Source organism: Lutzomyia longipalpis, chromosome 1, assembly GCF_024334085.1.
Source record: "Lutzomyia longipalpis isolate SR_M1_2022 chromosome 1, ASM2433408v1".
Classification (NCBI taxonomy): Eukaryota; Metazoa; Arthropoda; class Insecta; order Diptera; family Psychodidae; genus Lutzomyia; species Lutzomyia longipalpis.
In genome coordinates this window covers 27878961-27898273 of record NC_074707.1, presented here as the reverse complement: position 1 = coordinate 27898273, position 19313 = coordinate 27878961, and the positions used below count along the sequence as shown (strand labels likewise).

General features: G+C 33.9%; 1 protein-coding gene across 1 annotated transcript in view; it reads left to right on the top strand.

Annotated features, from left to right (window-relative positions):
- Nucleotides 1–19313, top strand: part of LOC129797437 (uncharacterized) — a 165271-nt gene that overhangs the window by 87200 nt on the left and 58758 nt on the right. The window contains exons 4-5 of the mRNA XM_055839991.1: nucleotides 14756–14894; nucleotides 15090–15159. Of these exons, the coding sequence (XP_055695966.1) occupies nucleotides 14756–14894; nucleotides 15090–15159 (209 nt within the window). The remainder of the gene's footprint in view (nucleotides 1–14755; nucleotides 14895–15089; nucleotides 15160–19313) is intronic.

The window sequence follows — 19313 nt, the reverse complement described above, 5'->3', positions numbered from 1 at the left end:
TATCCAATTGTTTTTCTGTGATTTTTTTAGTTTCAAAAATTTGTCAGTTATATATCAGCAGTAAAAAACAATCCATATCCGAACAAATTCTGTATTATTCCTTTTTTTGGAATTTCACTAAATGTGAAACTATGTATTTCTTCCGTTTCTTCAGTATTCCAACTTTACTGAAGATCAAAAACATAGCTGCCATTTAGCTGGACTTTTTACCTGATTCGGTAATCCATTACGATGACTTTCAATCTATGCACCCTGTCTTTTACCCCTTCTAACATTATCCCTAAATAAATTGAACGTAATAATATTACGAAACGAATAAATAAAATATTTAAAAAGCAAAGTTCCAGATAAAACAGTCCATCAAAAAAATCCAACAAAATTGATATCCATAAAATATAAATAACAAACCCCTAAGGATAAAATGGCAATTTTCAATATAACTGAATAAAACAGCATGATTGGTTTCAAACATTTCTAAATCTTCTAACCAATCTCACAGAATTTAATCAAAATATTTAAATAAAAACGAGAAGAAGAAAGGTAGATACCTAAATACTTTATTGCTTAAGGCAACTTTTGGTTGATGCTTTTTGGATAAAAATTAAATCAAAAATTTAATTCTTCCTCTCTCAGCTCAGAGTTTAAGTTAATTATCTGTTTTCCATGAAAAGTCCTTTTAAAAAATATGCATTAAAGAGGATAAATTTTTTTATGCTAAAAAACTTGGCTACCATTAGCTTTTAGGCAACATATACCATCACCATCGAGATAGCAATCAATATTCAGAGCAGAAACAAAGGACAATCTGAAAAAGTGTGAAGTAATTTCTTTTGCTATGAGAAAATCCCATTAACCGCTGGTTTCTCCTCTCCAACAAGGTGAAAATGAACAAGAGTGGCAACCAAATGAAGTTAGCTTGTCATTTAATTTTCTGTTAAATTATTCATAGGCAAATTATTTGTGTGTTTTCGTCTGTGTACTGTGGGGCGACTTTAGCTGTGTAATGAATTGAATCAAATGCAAATAAAACAGTCCAAACTTTCCTCCGCATGGACTTTTTGTCGTGATGACGGCTGGAATGAACAGCGTGCCACGGGTATGGGGTATGAATTGAAAATGATATGTAAATGCAACGAAAATTCCTTCAAGTTTCAAGTGCCACCAAATCTATTCAGATTCAACGTTTTTCCTGCTTGTTCTTATGCCACACTGTGAATAAATTCCAATTTATTGTTTTTTACTTCATTTCTTGTTCTGTATTCCTAAGAAAAATTTTCGTCTAGAATTCACAAAGACTGGTTTTCTTTAATTTTAAACTAGTTCTAAATTTTAAAGAACTTTAAAAAAAGCTTTTTCGGAATAAAACAGTAAACAATGTAAAAAATGTAGTTTAGCTATTTTAAATTTTTATAAGAATTGTAAATAAAGGATAATCTGACAAAACTCACACAAAGTTTCTTCTAGTATTTTATGCCCTTCTCCAGTTCAATCATTCATTCGTTTTTCATCCCAATTGACAGCAACGAAAATAATTATCAGTTGAAATAACTCTCGCTTTGATAAGCTTGAAAGTCGCTTTGAGAAATATGAACAGAAATTGGATCAGTTGGATGGAGGGCTCAAAAATGTCTCAAGTGACGTGTTGCAGCTTCAAAATGAAAATCGAGCTTTGAAAGCACAATTATCTACCATGCAAGAGAGAATAAACCGTTCGGACCGCTGCGATTTCAATGCCATCGAGATTCATGGGCTGCAGATAATCGAAGAGAAAAAATTTGAGATTATTGTGAGCTTTCTTGCAAAATCGTTTAGGCTTTTTATTGAAGAACGGGATATTGACGAATGCACCATCGTGAAACGGAAGCCTCAACCTAAAAATTTATCATCTGCGGAGGGAGCTGCTGATTCCAAGGAGAGCAAGCAGTTTGTGATTGTGCGCTTCATCTCTAGAAGAATAAGAGAGACGGTGATAAAACGATCGAGAACTCATAATCGAGCGGGACATCCGGGGGTCATCTTTAAAGGCAATACAATCCAAGTGCGTGAGAGAGTCAGTTTTGCGGCGAGGGATTTACTCTACAAAGCCAAAAATGTAGCAGTGCAGAAAAAGTGGGAATTCGTGTGGATGAGACATGGCAGGATTTTCGTGCGTAAGAAGAAGGGAGACGATGCTATTGCGATTGATTCACTGGATGATCTTGAAACTCTGCAATCAACAAATTGTTAATACACTGGCTATTTCTTCTCAATGGATCACTCTTTTTAGTGGCATTTGCTTTGATGGACGCTTTTGGGTGAACTCTTTATTATTTGCATTATTGGCATTATTAGTAGAACTGAAAAAATGTTTTGTGTAGGGTTTTTTTTTCTTTATCTTTTTCTACTATTTGCATTGTGTTTTTTTTTTTCAATTAATATTTATAAGAGATGTATGCGAGGCAATTACATTGTGGATTTTTTTTCGGGTAATTTGGGAGAACTCCGCGGACAAAACGAGCTTTGCTCTTGTCCCGCGTATTCCCCTTAATCTTGCAGATTGGAGTACATATATGAAAGTAATGAAATGTTAAAATATCTATGTAATTTGCGGATTATGGGTGAAATAAATGAAATGAAAAAAAAAAATGAAATGAAATGAAATATTTAAATATACAGTGCCGAGAAAAATAATAGGACCACCAATATAGGTTTTAAATGTACCCTTGACTTCAATCGCCAATATCTCAGGCTGTGGGGGACAGATTTTGAAAAGTGGCATAGATTCGGAAAGCTACATTTATCCCCTTTCCAACGATGGTAGATTTTCGAAAATCGGCCCATCCGTTCAGTTTTGGTAGATGATTGAACAGAAAGTGGCATTTTTAGTATGGGTCTACTTGAGCGACTGTCAAAAATCAGCCTCTCAACCGATTTTGATCACCCCGGCAGTTTTGGACAGGGGAAGAATGTAGCTTTCAGAGTTTTTTGAAATTTTGAAAATCGGACACCCAGAAAAAAAGTTAGACGGGTTTTTGTGAGTGGTCCTATTTCAATAATTTAAGGGTTAAAATGCTTCCTAATTTACACAGTTTCATAACAAATTTTTATTTTTTTTTAGGAAAAATTTATTTTCGCAAGCTATAAGCCTTTTAACTTTACTCAATTAAATTCAAATAAGCACTTAAAAAAAATAAAAATTTACAAAAACTTGTTATGAAACTTTGTGTAATTTCACCCTCAAATTATTGAAATAGGACCACTCACAAAAACCCGTCTAACTTTTTTTCTGGGTGTCCGATTTTCAAAATTTCAAAAAACTCTGAAAGCTACATTCTTCCCCTGTCCAAAACTGCCGGGGTGATCAAAATCGGTTGAGGGGCTGATTTTTGACAGTCGTTCAAGTAGACCCATACTAAAAATGCCACTTTCTGTTCAATCATCTACCAAAACTGAACGGATGGGCCGATTTTCAAAAATCTACCATCGTTGGAAAGGGGATGAATGTAGCTTTCCGAATCTCTGCCATTTTTCAAAATCTGTCCCCCACAGCCTGAGATATTGGCGATTGAAGTCAAGGGTACATTTAAAACCTATATTGGTGGTCCTATTATTTTTCTCGACACTGTATATCAGAGATGATCCCTTTGAGATGGGTCGTTTGGCATATACTATGACTGTGCGGCAGCTTGTTGTAAATTTCAGCAAAGGAAGGATGCATATTTGCGCAAAGTTTGTTGAGGATAAACAGAAAATCCCTGTAGTTCCATTGGAAAGGGTTTGGGGTGTACTATAAAAGCCGGAGTGGAGATAAAATCAAACTAATTTACCAAATTTACTAAATGAACGCTTAATGGATAGATGGATGAGGGACATTGGGGCGGAGTGACTATGTGTCAGGGAATCCCTACTAGGTAAACCATAATACGACACCACACTCCATCCAAATCCACCCCAAAATGTATTTTGGGAAATCCAAAATCAGTCCCAAGTTGAGATTGTATCGCTTTCGTCGCTCCATATAACTCCACGTGCCCTTTCACCTCTCCTCTTTTTAGAAGGGGGTGGAGGATGCTTTAGCTGGACTGGGCGGATCTTCAGCATGAGACTTTACTACCTGTATCCGCTGATGTAAAATTCCATGAACATCAATACACCACCCACTTTTCTGCTGATAGTTTACACATTACTTCCACGTGAAGGAACTTTTTGCTCAAACCTCTGCATAAATCTGTAGACTTTTCTTCCATTTTATTTCCTTCTCCGCAATACATCTATATCATTCTGACTTGTTCTTTTGGCCATATATTCTCGTTTTATTCACAAGCACAAACTGTTTTAGTGCCATCATCAGTATATTGACAAAGTTCAGCAGAAGCAGAAATAAAATGGATTTGTTTTACTGTCGTACTTCACATAACGACTGCTTCAGTCTAACGTTCACTTACGGGATGAAGCTTAAAATAAAATGAAAATACAAATTGGAAGATGATTAACACATTTTATTAATACAAACATGCAAATTGCAATTGGATACAAAAGTTTGAAAAATAAATTACCTACAAAATTTCCTCGAAGTCTGTGAAGTGAAAATTTCAAAATTCACCAAAACATTTTGTAATTTAGAGACTTTTCACAGAGTCCTCGGAAAAAGTTAATCGGTATGTTTAAATAAAAGTAATAAATAATTTTCCACTTTTTGAGAATGGTAATGAAGAAAGTTTTTCCCATTAAATTGGAGCTAATTTACAGAATTCAAATTTCATGAGGCGCGAACGGAAGTTTTGGGAAAGTAATGTGTTGCTATATGTTTAAAAAACATTTGCCTCAACAGCTGCATTTAATTCATAAAGTCATCCATCAATGGTGGTGGTGTTTACAAATTGCCAAAAAGGAGACCGAGACCCTAAAATTTGCTATGATTCTCCACCCTTCACAGAGAGCTAAGCACTGAGCATATGTTCCAACTGTATAATACCATAAGCTTTTGGTATTCTCAATAGGGGCCATTTGGAATTCAAAGTCTTACTCTTTAGCACACAGAGAAAGCTTATATTGTTCCAAATTTCCTTACATCGTGGCTAAGTGTTGCTTTGCAGCATCTCACTCACTTCTCAGCACATTGGTACACAATGGAAAATCCCACAGTTCTCTTCTTTCCTTATAACAAGATATTTTCTAACTTGTATAAATGTTAGGGGGTATGTCTTTTTTTCTTTATACATATATTTCTCCTGATACTTGTTCCTGTTATTCCTCCATAGAGTAATGTTCAAATAAAATGGGGATATCTTTTCCACCTTCCCGGGAAAAGAATTTCGACAAGAGCAAACATACTCCTCCATTTGCCAAGGAATATCAATGAACTTTTTTGTTTAATATTTTATCAAAAGTGTCTTGGTGTTATCTTTTGATATTTGAAGTTTGCACATAGGAGAGATATCCATGAGTGTTTTCATGATTTCACGGAACAAGAGCGTCGGAGAAATTCCATTCTTGGCAACTTATCGCATTACACGGGATTTTAAGTGTGGGCACAAGGGTCCTCAAGGGAGTCTTTAAGGAGCACACAGAAACTCCCATTTTTGATTAAAAGTCACCCAAGAGTGTGTGACAAAGTGTTTCCGATCCGACTGGGGATTTGAATACAAAATTGCGTTAAATTTCTCTTCTACATAGTATACGCCTCTTATTTTAGAATGAGAAGTAGAATAGGTTAAACGATACTGTCTACGTAGACACTGCTACACCCTTGGATTGTCTCAATGAAAATAAAAGGGGCTAACGTTGAATAAATTAATTGGCACAAACTATTTTAAATGTGAAAAATCAGAGAAGATTTTACTTAATTTTTTTTGAAAATATAAGACGAGGGCTGCATTGTAAAACCGGCTAAGTCGGTTCGGAGCTCATACCGACTTAGCCGGTTTTACAATGCAGCCCTCGAAGAGCTTAAAAGCTCTTTCCAAACCAAACAGAAAAACTTTGATGTATTTCTTTTTTTAAATCCTTAATTTTGAAAAAAATAGTCAAATATCACAAATAAATTACAAAAGTATCTATGAAAAGCATCAATTAGCAGCCCCTTGGTGATTATACTCACTCGCAAAGGCAGGGAATTTGTATAGAGCCTTCAAGGAATAATCGTCTGTGTAAATCCAGAAAGTTGAATTGATTTTAATTAACAATACAAAATGTACACTGGTATTTAATTGTATGTGAGTGAAACAAAACATATTTATTTATCACTAATTGTATAATAAATTACATTTTATTAACAAGCCTCACATTTGGAGGGAAGGGGCGCCACATCATCAGAAGTGGGTCTCTCGAGGATCTAAGCTTTCGCTCTCTCCATCTCCTCACCCAAAATGTAATTATTTACACACATTATATTGACTGAAAAGTTTCATTTTGAGGATTTCAGCGATTATGGAGCTTTTCCACAGAGAGCTTTCCGTGTGGCGTCTGTGAATACGATACGAAGGGGAATATACATATACCGAAAAAAAAAATTATTTACTCGAGCATTTTATTACAATTATAAGTTATTTGAATTTATACTGAAATAAGAAATGGGAGCTCTACTGGGGCTTAAATGCTATTTGTGCCTAAATAAGTACAATGTATAGAACGAGACGGAGAAATCTTATGAGGATTTAATGGTGGGAAATCTCACCGGATATACATTTTCTCACTTTGGCTTAATCTTGTTTTAATTGAGCTTAAACTTTCTCTCATACATTTCTAGCAATGTTTGCCTGAGATTTTTCGTTTGCTAATTCTCTAGTCAAACATTATTTTTTAAAGCTTTTTTTTTATTTCAAAACTATTATGTACATATAAAACTCTGATTTTTCCATAACGAAAAGAGGTAAATTTTAAACTTTTAAAAACAAATAGTTTTTTTTTTAAGCAAAATACAGTTTTGTATTTTATGTTAGTTTTTCTTGCATAAAAAATTGTTTTGAATGAATTTAATTAAAATAAACAAGCATCATTGAATAAACAAAAAATTCCAGGAAACTACAAATTATCAATTTTTCAAAATAAAATTATGAAATGAAACTTTTGTATTGATAAGGAAATTGCCAAATAACAAAATTTGTTAAAGTTGCTCTACACCCTATCCTTTCCTTCCATTAATGTCAATAAAATTCTCATGAAAACAGCAACTTTGCAACTTTTCTTAACGCAATGAGGCAGAAAGTGGATGATGAAAATATTTTCTACAGTTAAATTTTGATTGGATTCACGTCTCTGCATTCTATTGACACTGGGCTGATACTAGAAAAAATAAATCCGCGACACTATAAATGCTTTATTGAAAAAGTTTTCTGCCTCATAGTCCTGCTCATGGAAGCAAAATTACAACAAAATACCGTATAGATGAGAAAAAGTTACATATTGTGCAACATTATTATGAAACTTTTTCTTCATTTTCAATTTTGCAAACTATACAAGTGCATCCTACAAGTGTGAGATACGACAATTTTTTTCTTTTTATGTTCTCTATCGCATCCACCTCTGGGGGCTTTTCCAGAGAATTCTGCCTCAGCTAGGAGTTTCTGTTTTTGTGCTTATCCCCATATTGTAGAAAATTCCTTTTGGGCCGAGTAATTTGAAAACAAAAAAAGGACCTAAACAAAATTATAATACTTTAATATTTATACAGCTCCTGTAAGAAAAAAGGTCCGAGGTAGAACTAAGATATAGCAAAATACAGAATCGAATGATATAAAAAAAAGCTTCCACTAAATATCTTTGTGATTTCGAAGGAGACATTTTTGCGTGTCCCCCAAAAAATCATTAAATGGCCAGAAAGACAAAGTCTTGGGCGAGTCATGATACCACTCAATGCGTGTCTCATGGCTCTTGCGATAGAGACCAATGAGGCTCAAATGTGAGAAAGGAAGAAGAGAAAGCTCTTGAAAACTCTGTCACGTATTGGTGATCATCTGTTATATTGTTGTGAATTAGTCACCATCGCTATCACTCGCTCAGCAGCTGTATAAACACATTTCCTCCTGCATTTTTCTCCCACAAGCACCGCCCTCAGCCTCCATCATCATACCGATATAGGGACTTGAGATGAGAATGCTATATATAAAGGGAAAGTTCTTCATCCTGAAGATCGCAAAGGGATTTATTCTCAATCAAAGATAAATTACCGCATTACTTTGCAATTTAGACGACTCACGCTTCTTTTTTCAGTTAAATTTATGAAGCTTCCTTGTCACATTCAATATAAATTGCTTCTTTGATTTCGGTTTGATATAAAGAAAAATTTGTCATTGATTAATATTCAAAGACCCTCTCCAGAAGAATATTTTCTCACGTTCACCTGTCCTGTAAAATAATAAAGGATAATGGTTACGGGAGCTTCTTACATTTTCATTCTATTATTCTCTATTAAGGTTTTGAAAATGCCTGATGAAGACGAAAATCGCGCTCTCAATAATTCGTTCAATAATAAATCAGAATTACAATTATTTGTAATTCAACAAAGTTTTACAGACTCTTAATTTTCTTCGTATCGTGTTTTTAAGTAACATCTAAGACAAATCTGAAAACCCAACATGCTCTCATTATTTTTAATTTTCTCCTTAACGATCAAAGAAATGCACCATTATAGATAAGCTGACAACTTTACCCTAAGTGACATCAAATAATTTGCTTATAAAATGCACCTTATGCACTTATGCATTGATTATCCTCGTATTAATAAGAATACCTCCAGCTTAATTTGCTCGACTATGCACGTGTTTTGATGAAATTATGCAAGGAATTTTGGAAACAATTTAGAAAATAGATTTTCAAAGGGATAACTTTCGACGATTTAATATATAATTTCTGGAGTTAATATTTCAAAATTTTCACCCCCTCTATCGACATCGTAAATATTTTGCATAAATCTCATGGTGGGGTGGGTATGACGAAGGAAATTGAGGGGAAATTTTAGCGGAAATGAGTGATTAAAGAATATGTACTAAAACGCAATTTTAATAATATCATAGGCAATTATTATAAAGCAACCCCCGGGGGCAGGGGATGAATGTGAATAAATCTATCGCTGAGTCATAATCGCAATCTTCCCTATTATCTCGGATGTGTATACCAGTCCAATGAGCATGGGAGGGTTTAATTCATTCAATTTTGGAGGCGCGTGTTAGCGCGAAAGAGACCAAGATATTTTTGGGGAATGAAATAGAATACATTTAACCGCATGGAGCTTTATGAATGTGAAGCCAGCAGCTGGTTCACTAATAACAGTTAAAATGGTACATGAGTTTTTGGTATAGCGCTAATGGTAAAGTGGTTTGTTGAGAGACTCCTCACCCTCGCCCGGTATCTTCCTATCCTTCCACCAAAAGCCACAGCGAAGCTATGCGGGGTGGGTGAAGGCCCAGTGTAATGGTGGTATGAGGACTTTCCTTACCCGTGTTCCGTGTGTACATTTGCATGGCGCACACCTTTAAGGAGCAAGATGGAACAACTCCTGGGAGCAACAATCTCTAATGCGTGGTTGTGCGGTGAAAGTATGCGGGGGAGTAGGATACATACCAAGAGAGAGGACCTGTGTTTCCGAACCTTGCGGAGGGGGGAAGGGTGGTACATGCGGGGGGATACGAGGAGGCAAAAGTAAAAGTGATAAAGGTACACAGAAGCATCAATTTTCATCTCATCCCTTGGCTTGGAAAAGAAGCGGCACACATTTTCATCCCTCGCTCATTCTAAAACACTTTGTTGCCTAAGGAGATTGAAGGAGATTCTTCCACCCCCGTCGAGAGCAACTTATACCCCAGAGACTTAGATGATACTTCATGTAATATTAAATGGGAGGCACTTTAAAATAAGTCCTTGTTAATGGGATGAAAATATATGTGAGACAACTACTGGAACCCTCAACAAGGTACCAAACCACACCCCCACTTGAGGAGATACCATATACTCCACCATATATATTTTCAACCATTTCGGATCTACATTTCTTCATAACCTTCTTTTGCCACTTGACGAAAATGCACTGAAATAGAAACCACTTTTCCCCATCTTCCAACATAATTCCGTAGTAAATTATAGAAGGGTGAGTGGTTTTGGGGGAGGATTTCGGGTAAGCCGTGTGTATAGTGTGTGTATTTATAAATCTTCTTATGGGGTTCATTGAAACGAGAACATTAAACTCTATCGACAATACCCTGAATTTTAACAGATAAACAATACCTCGTCTTTATGATAATTAATTGAATTAAATTATTCCTAAAGAAAAATATTCTCCTAAAAGTTAGAAATATTATCCACGTTTAAAGAAAAAAAAAGATTTCCTATGAATAATTCCTCTATCGATTTTGCACCGTGCAGTAGATTGTACGTACACTGTACACCTAAACATTCAATAAAATATTCGAAGTATTCTCATATAAATCACTGCGGAATAGGGTAGAATCTTGTATGTGTAAAATGCAACCCTCTATATGTGAAATATTTGAATTTCAAAGTTTGGCCACAGTGAAGATGACGTGAAAGCTCCAGTGAAATCGGTAAAATCAATTTCCACGTAACTTTCCGCAGACTTCCTCTAACGGAAAATATGAAATATTCTCCCCCATAATATATATTCCATTGATGCATTTTTCACAAAACCATCGAGGAATTTATCAAAATATAATTTAAATAGCGTGTATTAAGAGGTGAGAAAATGTTCTTGTCAAAATATTCACGAAAGTGTTTCACTATATATTTTAGGGTAAAAGTTGACGGCACGATTTTCCTTGTGCTTTCAGCGCATAATTTGAGTTGATGAAACTATTTTCATGCTGATACATCATTAAGGTAGGAACATTTGAGTTTCCATTGCAAAATACTTTGAATTCGCTCTCCATCATCCATTTAATTTCATATTCTGCAAATGTTCCAAGTAAACGCCATGCACAAATTGAATCACGAATTCAATTATGTGCTTTAGTGAATCAATACGCTATTGGCCAGGATGTTTGCACCTACAAATTTTGTTGTTTGAAGTACAGTAAAAGCTCCTCCGTATCCCATGACAGAAGCATAACTATACAGTGTGTACCAATTGAAATGATATTAGGCAAGTAAATGTGTAGAGAAACTATCTTCCAAAGACTTTCCAGCTAAATTGGACAAAATAATATTGAAAGATCACTTCTACATAGGAGAAGTCATGGCTACAGAAGAGTATAGTGAAGTTACACCAAGTTTTAATTTTTAGAGCTTTCCATAGCTTTTTTTTTTAATAAATGGGTGTTATTAGAATAACTGAAAAATTAGTTTATTTCAGGGGGGAAAATCTTTATTAGAGGAAATATGTAGGACTTAATTTTGTATAAAGGATCAAATATATTAAAAAATCCTCAAAAATTCTTCACATTCTTATATTTGTTCAAAAATATAGGTAAACAATGACGTCAATATTGTACTTTTTGGGTCTCTAAATAGCATCAAGAGCTTTTCTAGGAAGATCTGCGTGAAAAATTAAAAATCTCTCAAGTAACTTTTTATTATGTTTAATCCTCTACTAAAAAATTACGCATGTTCCCATTGTTTCCAAAAAAAGAGTTTTCCCATAGAAAAGAAAAAAAACTATATCATGTTTTTTACAAGAATTAAATAAGCAGAACTATCACACAATGACTTTAGGAAGGCAGATGTTGGAGCCAAAAATTGGATTTGTTTCATGCAAAAGAAATTAATCTGTAAGAGTTTTAGTCGAGATTACAAGCTTTTATCCAAATAAAGTTTCTCTATATCCATGAGAAAAGTAACACCTACTACATACTTCCCCCAGTACAAGAAATTTTCTCCGGCCTCTCAGAGGAAACTTTTACATGGGGCTGTGAGAATTAATCATAAATAAAATTTTGCTGGACAGAAATTTCATGAAAATGACTTCGTGCGATGATTTCGAGTAGAGGATACAACATCTCGTCGGCAATTTATTCTCACCACGTTCTACATGGCATAGATAACTCTTCAACGCAAAAACACGTGTGTTCTATAATTTTGCCTGTGAATGCTACTCCATAGGAGCTTAAGCATGAAAAAATAAATACGTGAACTAGGAAATTTTAGGTGAAATATCACTCATTGGATACACACTTTCGGCACATGACGCGTGTGTTGTGAATTTTTCAACTTAATTAGAATTTAAATTCAGGAAATCCGATAAATGTTTCACGTCATACATTAATCAATAAAAGGTCTCCCCCAAATACCGGGTAACAAATAACATGTAAATCGACAATGTTCTATGTCAGGTAATTCTTTGAATGTACTGTACAGCTATAGCACACACATACCGAATTTCGAACAAATGATTGAATTCTGATTGCACAGGATGCAGTTTCACTGTGATTTCAACAGGATGGTCAACAGTATTAATTACTCTCATATATGTGCTCATTTACCTAATTCTTCATACAGCTACAAACTCCACTCGACCGATAAATGGCTGAAATAGCATTAAATGGAATTTAAGTTTAGTTTCATCGTGTATTTGTTGTACAGAACTAATCAATTCGGATTTTATCATTATAGGAAGCTGAAAAGATTAAACGAAAAGCTACTTATTTATTTGAAAAGAAATCAGAATTTCTTATCGTGGCACTAAAAGAAACTTTAGAAAAAATTTATTTCCACTTGAAAATTCTGATAAAAGAAAATAAATTTTACTAAAAAAGGTAAAAGAAAAATTTTAACTATAATTTTGGTTGTTGACTGATAAAATATAGAAATATACATCAAGTATCAAAGAAAACATACATGTGCATATGTCTAAAACTATTTTAATACATTTTAATCAAGCTTTAATTTAAATGGCTCCATTTCATTTTGAAGTTGGGAGTGAGAGAGAATTGGTTTGGTATCTATCATTTGTAACCGCTTAATTTTGTATTCCATCAAGTGTCCATGATAAAATGCACCCCCCAAAAAGGTATTTTGCTGTTAGGAAACCCCCAAAAATGCAATTGGAATGGAATGTTTCAATTGCAATTGAAGTGAAAACACTGAAAAACTTTTAAATAAATTGAATTTACAATTTCATTAAATCCTTTCCCGGGGACAGTGTGAGAGTTTTTGCTTAAATTAAAATATTTCTTTCTCAATAAATTCCACCCTGTTTTGAGCAAGGCACACCACTATATAGGAATTCCACGTACAATTTAAAATATTCACAACATTCGCACACCTCTTCCGTTGTCTGATAGCGCAGGTAAATAAATTGCACACGAATTAGGAAGTGTCAGAGACAAGGGAGTGGTATATTGTGTAGTGTACGCTTACACAAATACCTGAACCTGATGGTATTTGCTGGTGCATTACAAATAATCAGGAGGTTTAGTTAGATGAGAATCAATGCTGTGAATGGATTTAGATGTCTATCATAATGCAGTGGTACAAGCTATACATGATCCCCAAAATTTACAAACTTTCAGCTGCGTAGCGCATTTCTAGTGAGAAATAAGCTCCATTAGTTACCAAAATAACGCATTATTATCTGAATTTTAATAATGGATTTTGATGTGCATCATATTTGATCAAAGCAGTGCATAAATGTAGTCAATGCATTAGCTCTAAAATTAGTGAAATTTGCACAAGTTACTGTACTGGGGCTTTTTGATTAATTTTCATACATATTTTCAAAACTCAGAGCTTTTATTATATAATAGTAATATCTATACATATACATTCCTTTCACCTAAAGTTCTTAAATATTCATAGAATTCAGCTTATTTCTTACAATAAATTTAAAAGCTATTTATGCCATAATAATTCAGTACTGAATAATAAAAATGAGTGGGGCATCACTAACGTTTTTCTGGTAATGGAATAGATGTGTGGACAAATATGTCTGGCTGTCATATAAATCATAGAGGATGAGAGTCAATGATTTAATCAATTCTACTATGGTTTCTGGTAATTTCATTGTGGTAGAGACTCTTTAGAAATATTTAGTTAATCCGATTTTAATGAAATGTGCTATAAATTCTAATATTTTAAATGGATTTTTTTAGATAAAAAATTGACAATTCAAATGTTGCAATTTAATCATTTTTTTTATTAAAATATAGAGAGGTTGATAGTTTATATTTAAAATGTGGATTTTATGTTTGTTTTATATCTTTCTCAAATCATCTCCTTGTTGTATTTTTTCACATTGTGGAGAATTTTAATTTTTGCTCCAACCAGAGTGTAATACAATGCTGCAATAAATAAACAATATTAAAAGTCTTTCTCTGTACATTTTCCACCGTGCATTTGTCATAAATTCAACCCTCATTCTCTCCTCTGATTCCAGCAGAGAAACCACGGAAAAATACAAATTGTGGCACTTTTCGGTTCTATGTGGAAATATTTCACTGTTTTCACATACTTTCGTGGAGGGGAGTCCTTTTGCACATGTCCTTATTATGGAGATATCACGTGCATTTTTTTTTGTTCCAGAATGCAACACAAAACTATTTCACTGAATAATTGTGCACTTTACGTGCTCCAACTCAAGTATCTCCTATATACAGCCGAGTAGTATGACTTTGCCTTGAACTCCTGTGCAGGGGAATTAAATTAATTTGCAACATAGAGATAAAGTGCTGCTGAAAATTGACGTTGCAAGAAGGGATGAATTTTGTGGAGTATAGAAGGGGGTGTGTGTATATTGTATGTGTACATATACAAAAAAAAAGTGACCACTGCCGCTGCAATGTGAGCACAGCATACCAGCAACATCGTCTAACCACTTCTACTTTTTTTCCAGCTACGACGTCCGTGGGAGGCCTTTGACCAAAGCTCTGTACTGGTCGGACACAAATTCCTTTGGTCCTCGTGCATATTTTGTTACAGTCTCAAATCCAGCGGCCCTCAGCGTGGACAATATCCAACTTGACGACGAAGGGGTAAGTACAAGCTCTTTTTTCCTCTCTACATATTTAAAAGATCTAAAATATAACCTGAAAGGTAGAAGCACAACGGAGCTGTTGAAGAGATTTAGTTTCTTGTTTAAAATATCACGAGAAGACTAAAATTTTTACAAGGAAAGGGAAATGTTGTGTCGTGCAGAAATATTTTAATACTTTTTTATTTTCTTGCAGGTTTACCGGTGTCGAGTAGATTTCCAGAATTCACCTACGAGAAATCATCGAATAAATTTAACAGTTATTGGTGAGTCTATTGAATATTTAATTATATATCTATGTATACATTATATATGTTAATGAGAGCACTGCAAAACATATTTTATTAACTCTACCATTCTGCATGTATTTAACTAATTTGACAAAAAGCAACACTGTGCCTCCCATTCCAAAAACAATAATAAACACAAATAATTAATACCAACCATGTGAATCTATACCTACCAGTGATTTATAAATATTTTAATTTTAATTTATTGTCACAAAGTTTAATGCAACAACAACAACAAAAATGGTATAGTTCATAAAATACCTACATTCATTTTTAACTGTCGCGAATATTAATTAACATTGCATAAAATAATCCAATTTTTCAAAAAAAAAAACAACACTGTGATTCTCAAAAAGTAGAGGAAAAATGCAAAGGGGAGGATTGAGTAAATTTTTTAATTGAATTTTTCATTTTGTTCCACATCCACCATCAAAGTACTGCATGCACAGAAATGCAGAGAAGAGAGTGTGGAAAGGGTTGAAAGTGAATTCGAAAATGTGGAAGAGTGTGATAAATGTTGAATTATGGGCTGATTAATAAGAGGAATTATGTATATGATCGCCATCAATGAGCTTTAAGCTCCATCACTGATGATGCTTTTGAGTTGTGTCCGTGATTTATTGCCCATAATCCCGTGCTATTTTCCATTCGCAAGGAGAATTTGCTATCTGGACCATAAATAAGTCACATGCACACAATCTCAAATTAAATTTGTTAATTAGTATTAAATCAATGTCGTGGCCTATATCTAAAGAGAGGTGCGTATGTGTACAAATTTGTGGGCTGACTTTGGGGTGGTGAAATGGGGGATTTATTGGTGTCGAAATTGAGTTAATGCCAAGTACACGAAGTCACCGAGTCCAAAATCCTTCCCTGTCAAATACCATTCAACCATTTCGACAAGTTGTGACTAATTCAATTATCTTTTCATACAACACACGTCTTGAGAAATTCCAACCGGGGAATTCAACTCAATTCAGTAATACACTTTTGCTATATACCATCTCGTTTTGTCGCACGAGACACACCATCACACTGTAAATCCTCTTCTATGCGGAGCGCTGGAAGAATTTTAATACATTCTCCATTTCGCGTGGCTTCAATTGCGGAAATATTTTTCAGTTTTGTTGCATTTATTTGCAAAAGAGAGAAAATAGCAAATCACCTTTAAAATAGCAAATATGTTGCAAATTGAACAAACACACAATATACAAATGGGATATATGGCTAGAAATATACGAGAAAAATATCTCTTTTAGATATTTTTAATGGTAGCAAAATTGTGAAAAATTATGTTTATAGGATTAGAGAGAAAGGCCTTATACATAAGTTGGCTTGGACCCTTCCTTGGACTAGGTCTGATTTACGACTAAAGCTTAGGATAAGTTACAGTTCAATTTTAGGGTTTTTTTTTAAAGATTAAACTCCTTTTTTATTAAGATATTTAACAAGCTAAGGAAAGGTTTCTTGGATTGAGCAGAACACTAAAGGATTAAAGGAACAAACATATTTTTGCAACATTTTCAAAACACATATTTTGCCTTAGTCATCACTACTTTCACCTGTAAATTGATCAGAAATATTCCATGAAAAGCTTCACGAAAGAATTCTCATGGAAATTTTATAACCAAATAGAGCTTTGTGTCTGCAAGAGATAGCTCCTTGATGCACACATGAGTATGTAATACTATAACAGGAGTTTGCCAGGCTTAAGTCAACGTCATCTCATCAAAAGTGGCAAGAATGAACCTGGCAATGAGATAAGAAGCTCATGAACGTGCTCCGAATTCCTTGTGATTGATCTGTGACAGCGAGTTATACACATATAGTTATATAAATCTGGATTAGAGGGGAGAGAAGAAAATTGTTGTCAGTTCTTGAGGAGAAAATGGCAAAAGGATGTCTCTCTGAATAATTCCTAGCACCGTCTATTCAAGTTTCTCTTGCTATTTTATGTGGTTACGAGTTGTTGTCGTGGCTCTACCTTCCTCCTACGAATATACTTTATCGTCTCACCGTAAATCATGGAGTAAAGAAGTGCATTTGTAGATCTTTTATTTTCACTTTTTCTCTTATAACGCCAAGGATAAGTCGAAAAGCTAAAAAAAAACAACTACGCATGTGCTTTATATTATTGTGTACAGAAATAATAAAAATAAATTTAATTCAAACTTTATATTTTTTAAATGGTGTGAAGATGATCTAATAAGATAGAGTATAATGTGTATTTTTTCTGCATTATATTGCAATATTTGATATATTCTATTGTATATTATTTTTAAATAAATATAATAAACACAAACATTTCATATTCAGCCAAAATAAAAGAAACAACCGTAAAATATTATGAGACTGGTACACAAAGCTCACAATGCTGAGAATTGAATGCGTTTGTTGAATGATATAAAAGTTTGTATATTTTTTGCCATTCCATCTCTCTTTTTTTGTGCACGAATAAAAAGGCACATTGAGTGAAATTGTTTTGCAAATTAAATGAAAACTTTTTCAATGGAAACCCAAGTTTGGTCTTTTCGTGCCTCCTATATGCTGACTGTTTATTTTTTCGTAAGTCAGGAAGGACCTCTTCTCAATGCAGTACTTTTCTAGTGGGAGGTTTGATTTTTTTTTTTTGAAGATTCTTCCAAAGAAAGATTGAGGAAAAAAAGCTGCCAAATAGATATGAAATATACAACAACGTTGCTGTCGTATCCCACAGAGAAAATTCCTCAAGTTGTGTTGTTCTTCCTTGTCTGTCGATGACGAAGGAAATTATGTTGCCTCCACTTTTAGACATTCTGCCAGACAGTGTGGAGGCAGCTATACATCAGTTCCATCCTGTGGGGCTGTATATTTGTTAATAAAGCCTGAACCTCCTGAGAGATATGGGGAAGTCGTAGCACAAAACGTATCGATCGCCAGCAGAGATAAAATTAGAATTCTATTTGACGTCTAAATAATTTCATTAAACATTTCTGACATTTATCTATTGCTTCTTCTCTGTCTGCCTGAGTTTATCCTAAAACAAATTCAATTAAATTTGGGGGGATTCCTTTTATATCCTTCGTCTCAGATAAAAATAACTCACTCGCTTTATTGTGTGGTAATACAAAGAGTAAATTCTCTAATTTTTTTCTCCTTTTCCCCCTTTTGCTAGTACCCAAATTGTACATATATGTATGTATAGACATGCATATGCACACTCATGCTGCTATTTAGATGAAAATTTCCATCCTATGCTGTCGGTATAAATTTTATCAAGCTGAGCTGGAAATATTTTTTTGCAAGACTAAAATTGGTACACGTGGAAGATATGTCACTCATATACAAAGCAAATTAAATTTCATTGTGAGAGAATGTGCGATTTTACAAGTAATTGAATATACATAGTTTATATATTCAAAAATTTAGGACAGCACGAATTATTAAGGATATACAAACATAGACAATTCCCACATAAAGAATCGAATGTACGTTTAAAAGGATTGCCAAAGCAATTTAGAATAAATAATTTTGTTAATTCAAGTATGAATGTTCTATAATTGGTTTATCTGATTAAAATTTTAAAGACTTGCAACATTCTTGAATTTTTAAAAATTATTTCGATTTGAATATAAGTACAAAAGTTCATATTACGTACCATTCATACCCTTCTTAGGGCTTTAATTTACTGCAAAATTTTCAATCAGTGAAAGTGATAAGTGTTAAATTTTCAAATGGGTTAACTTTAAATTATTAGTCGTGAAGAGTCTTCCGGTTACATGAACAATATGTACTGAATGCAAGCATTCCTGGAAACAACAATGAATTTCCGGTTAAGATGCTCAGAAATGAGCTGATGAGAGGTAAATGCTTGAAATTTCTACAACAATAATATGTACCAAAGCATGACATGTGAATATGTTTGTTTTCATACACAAAATAGCAATTTAATTTCCATTCCAAGGGTCAAAGAGCGAGAAAAGGTTTTTATTTCCTGAAGAAAGTTTAATCATTTGTCCAGGGATATTTGAGAAGGAAACAGTGGAGATAGTTTGAGTGAAATATTAAGTGGAATTTGAGTTGTCTATAATATTGTTGGATGGGTGTCATAAAAGCTTTTGCAACTTCAAAGCTATATTGAAATAATAGAG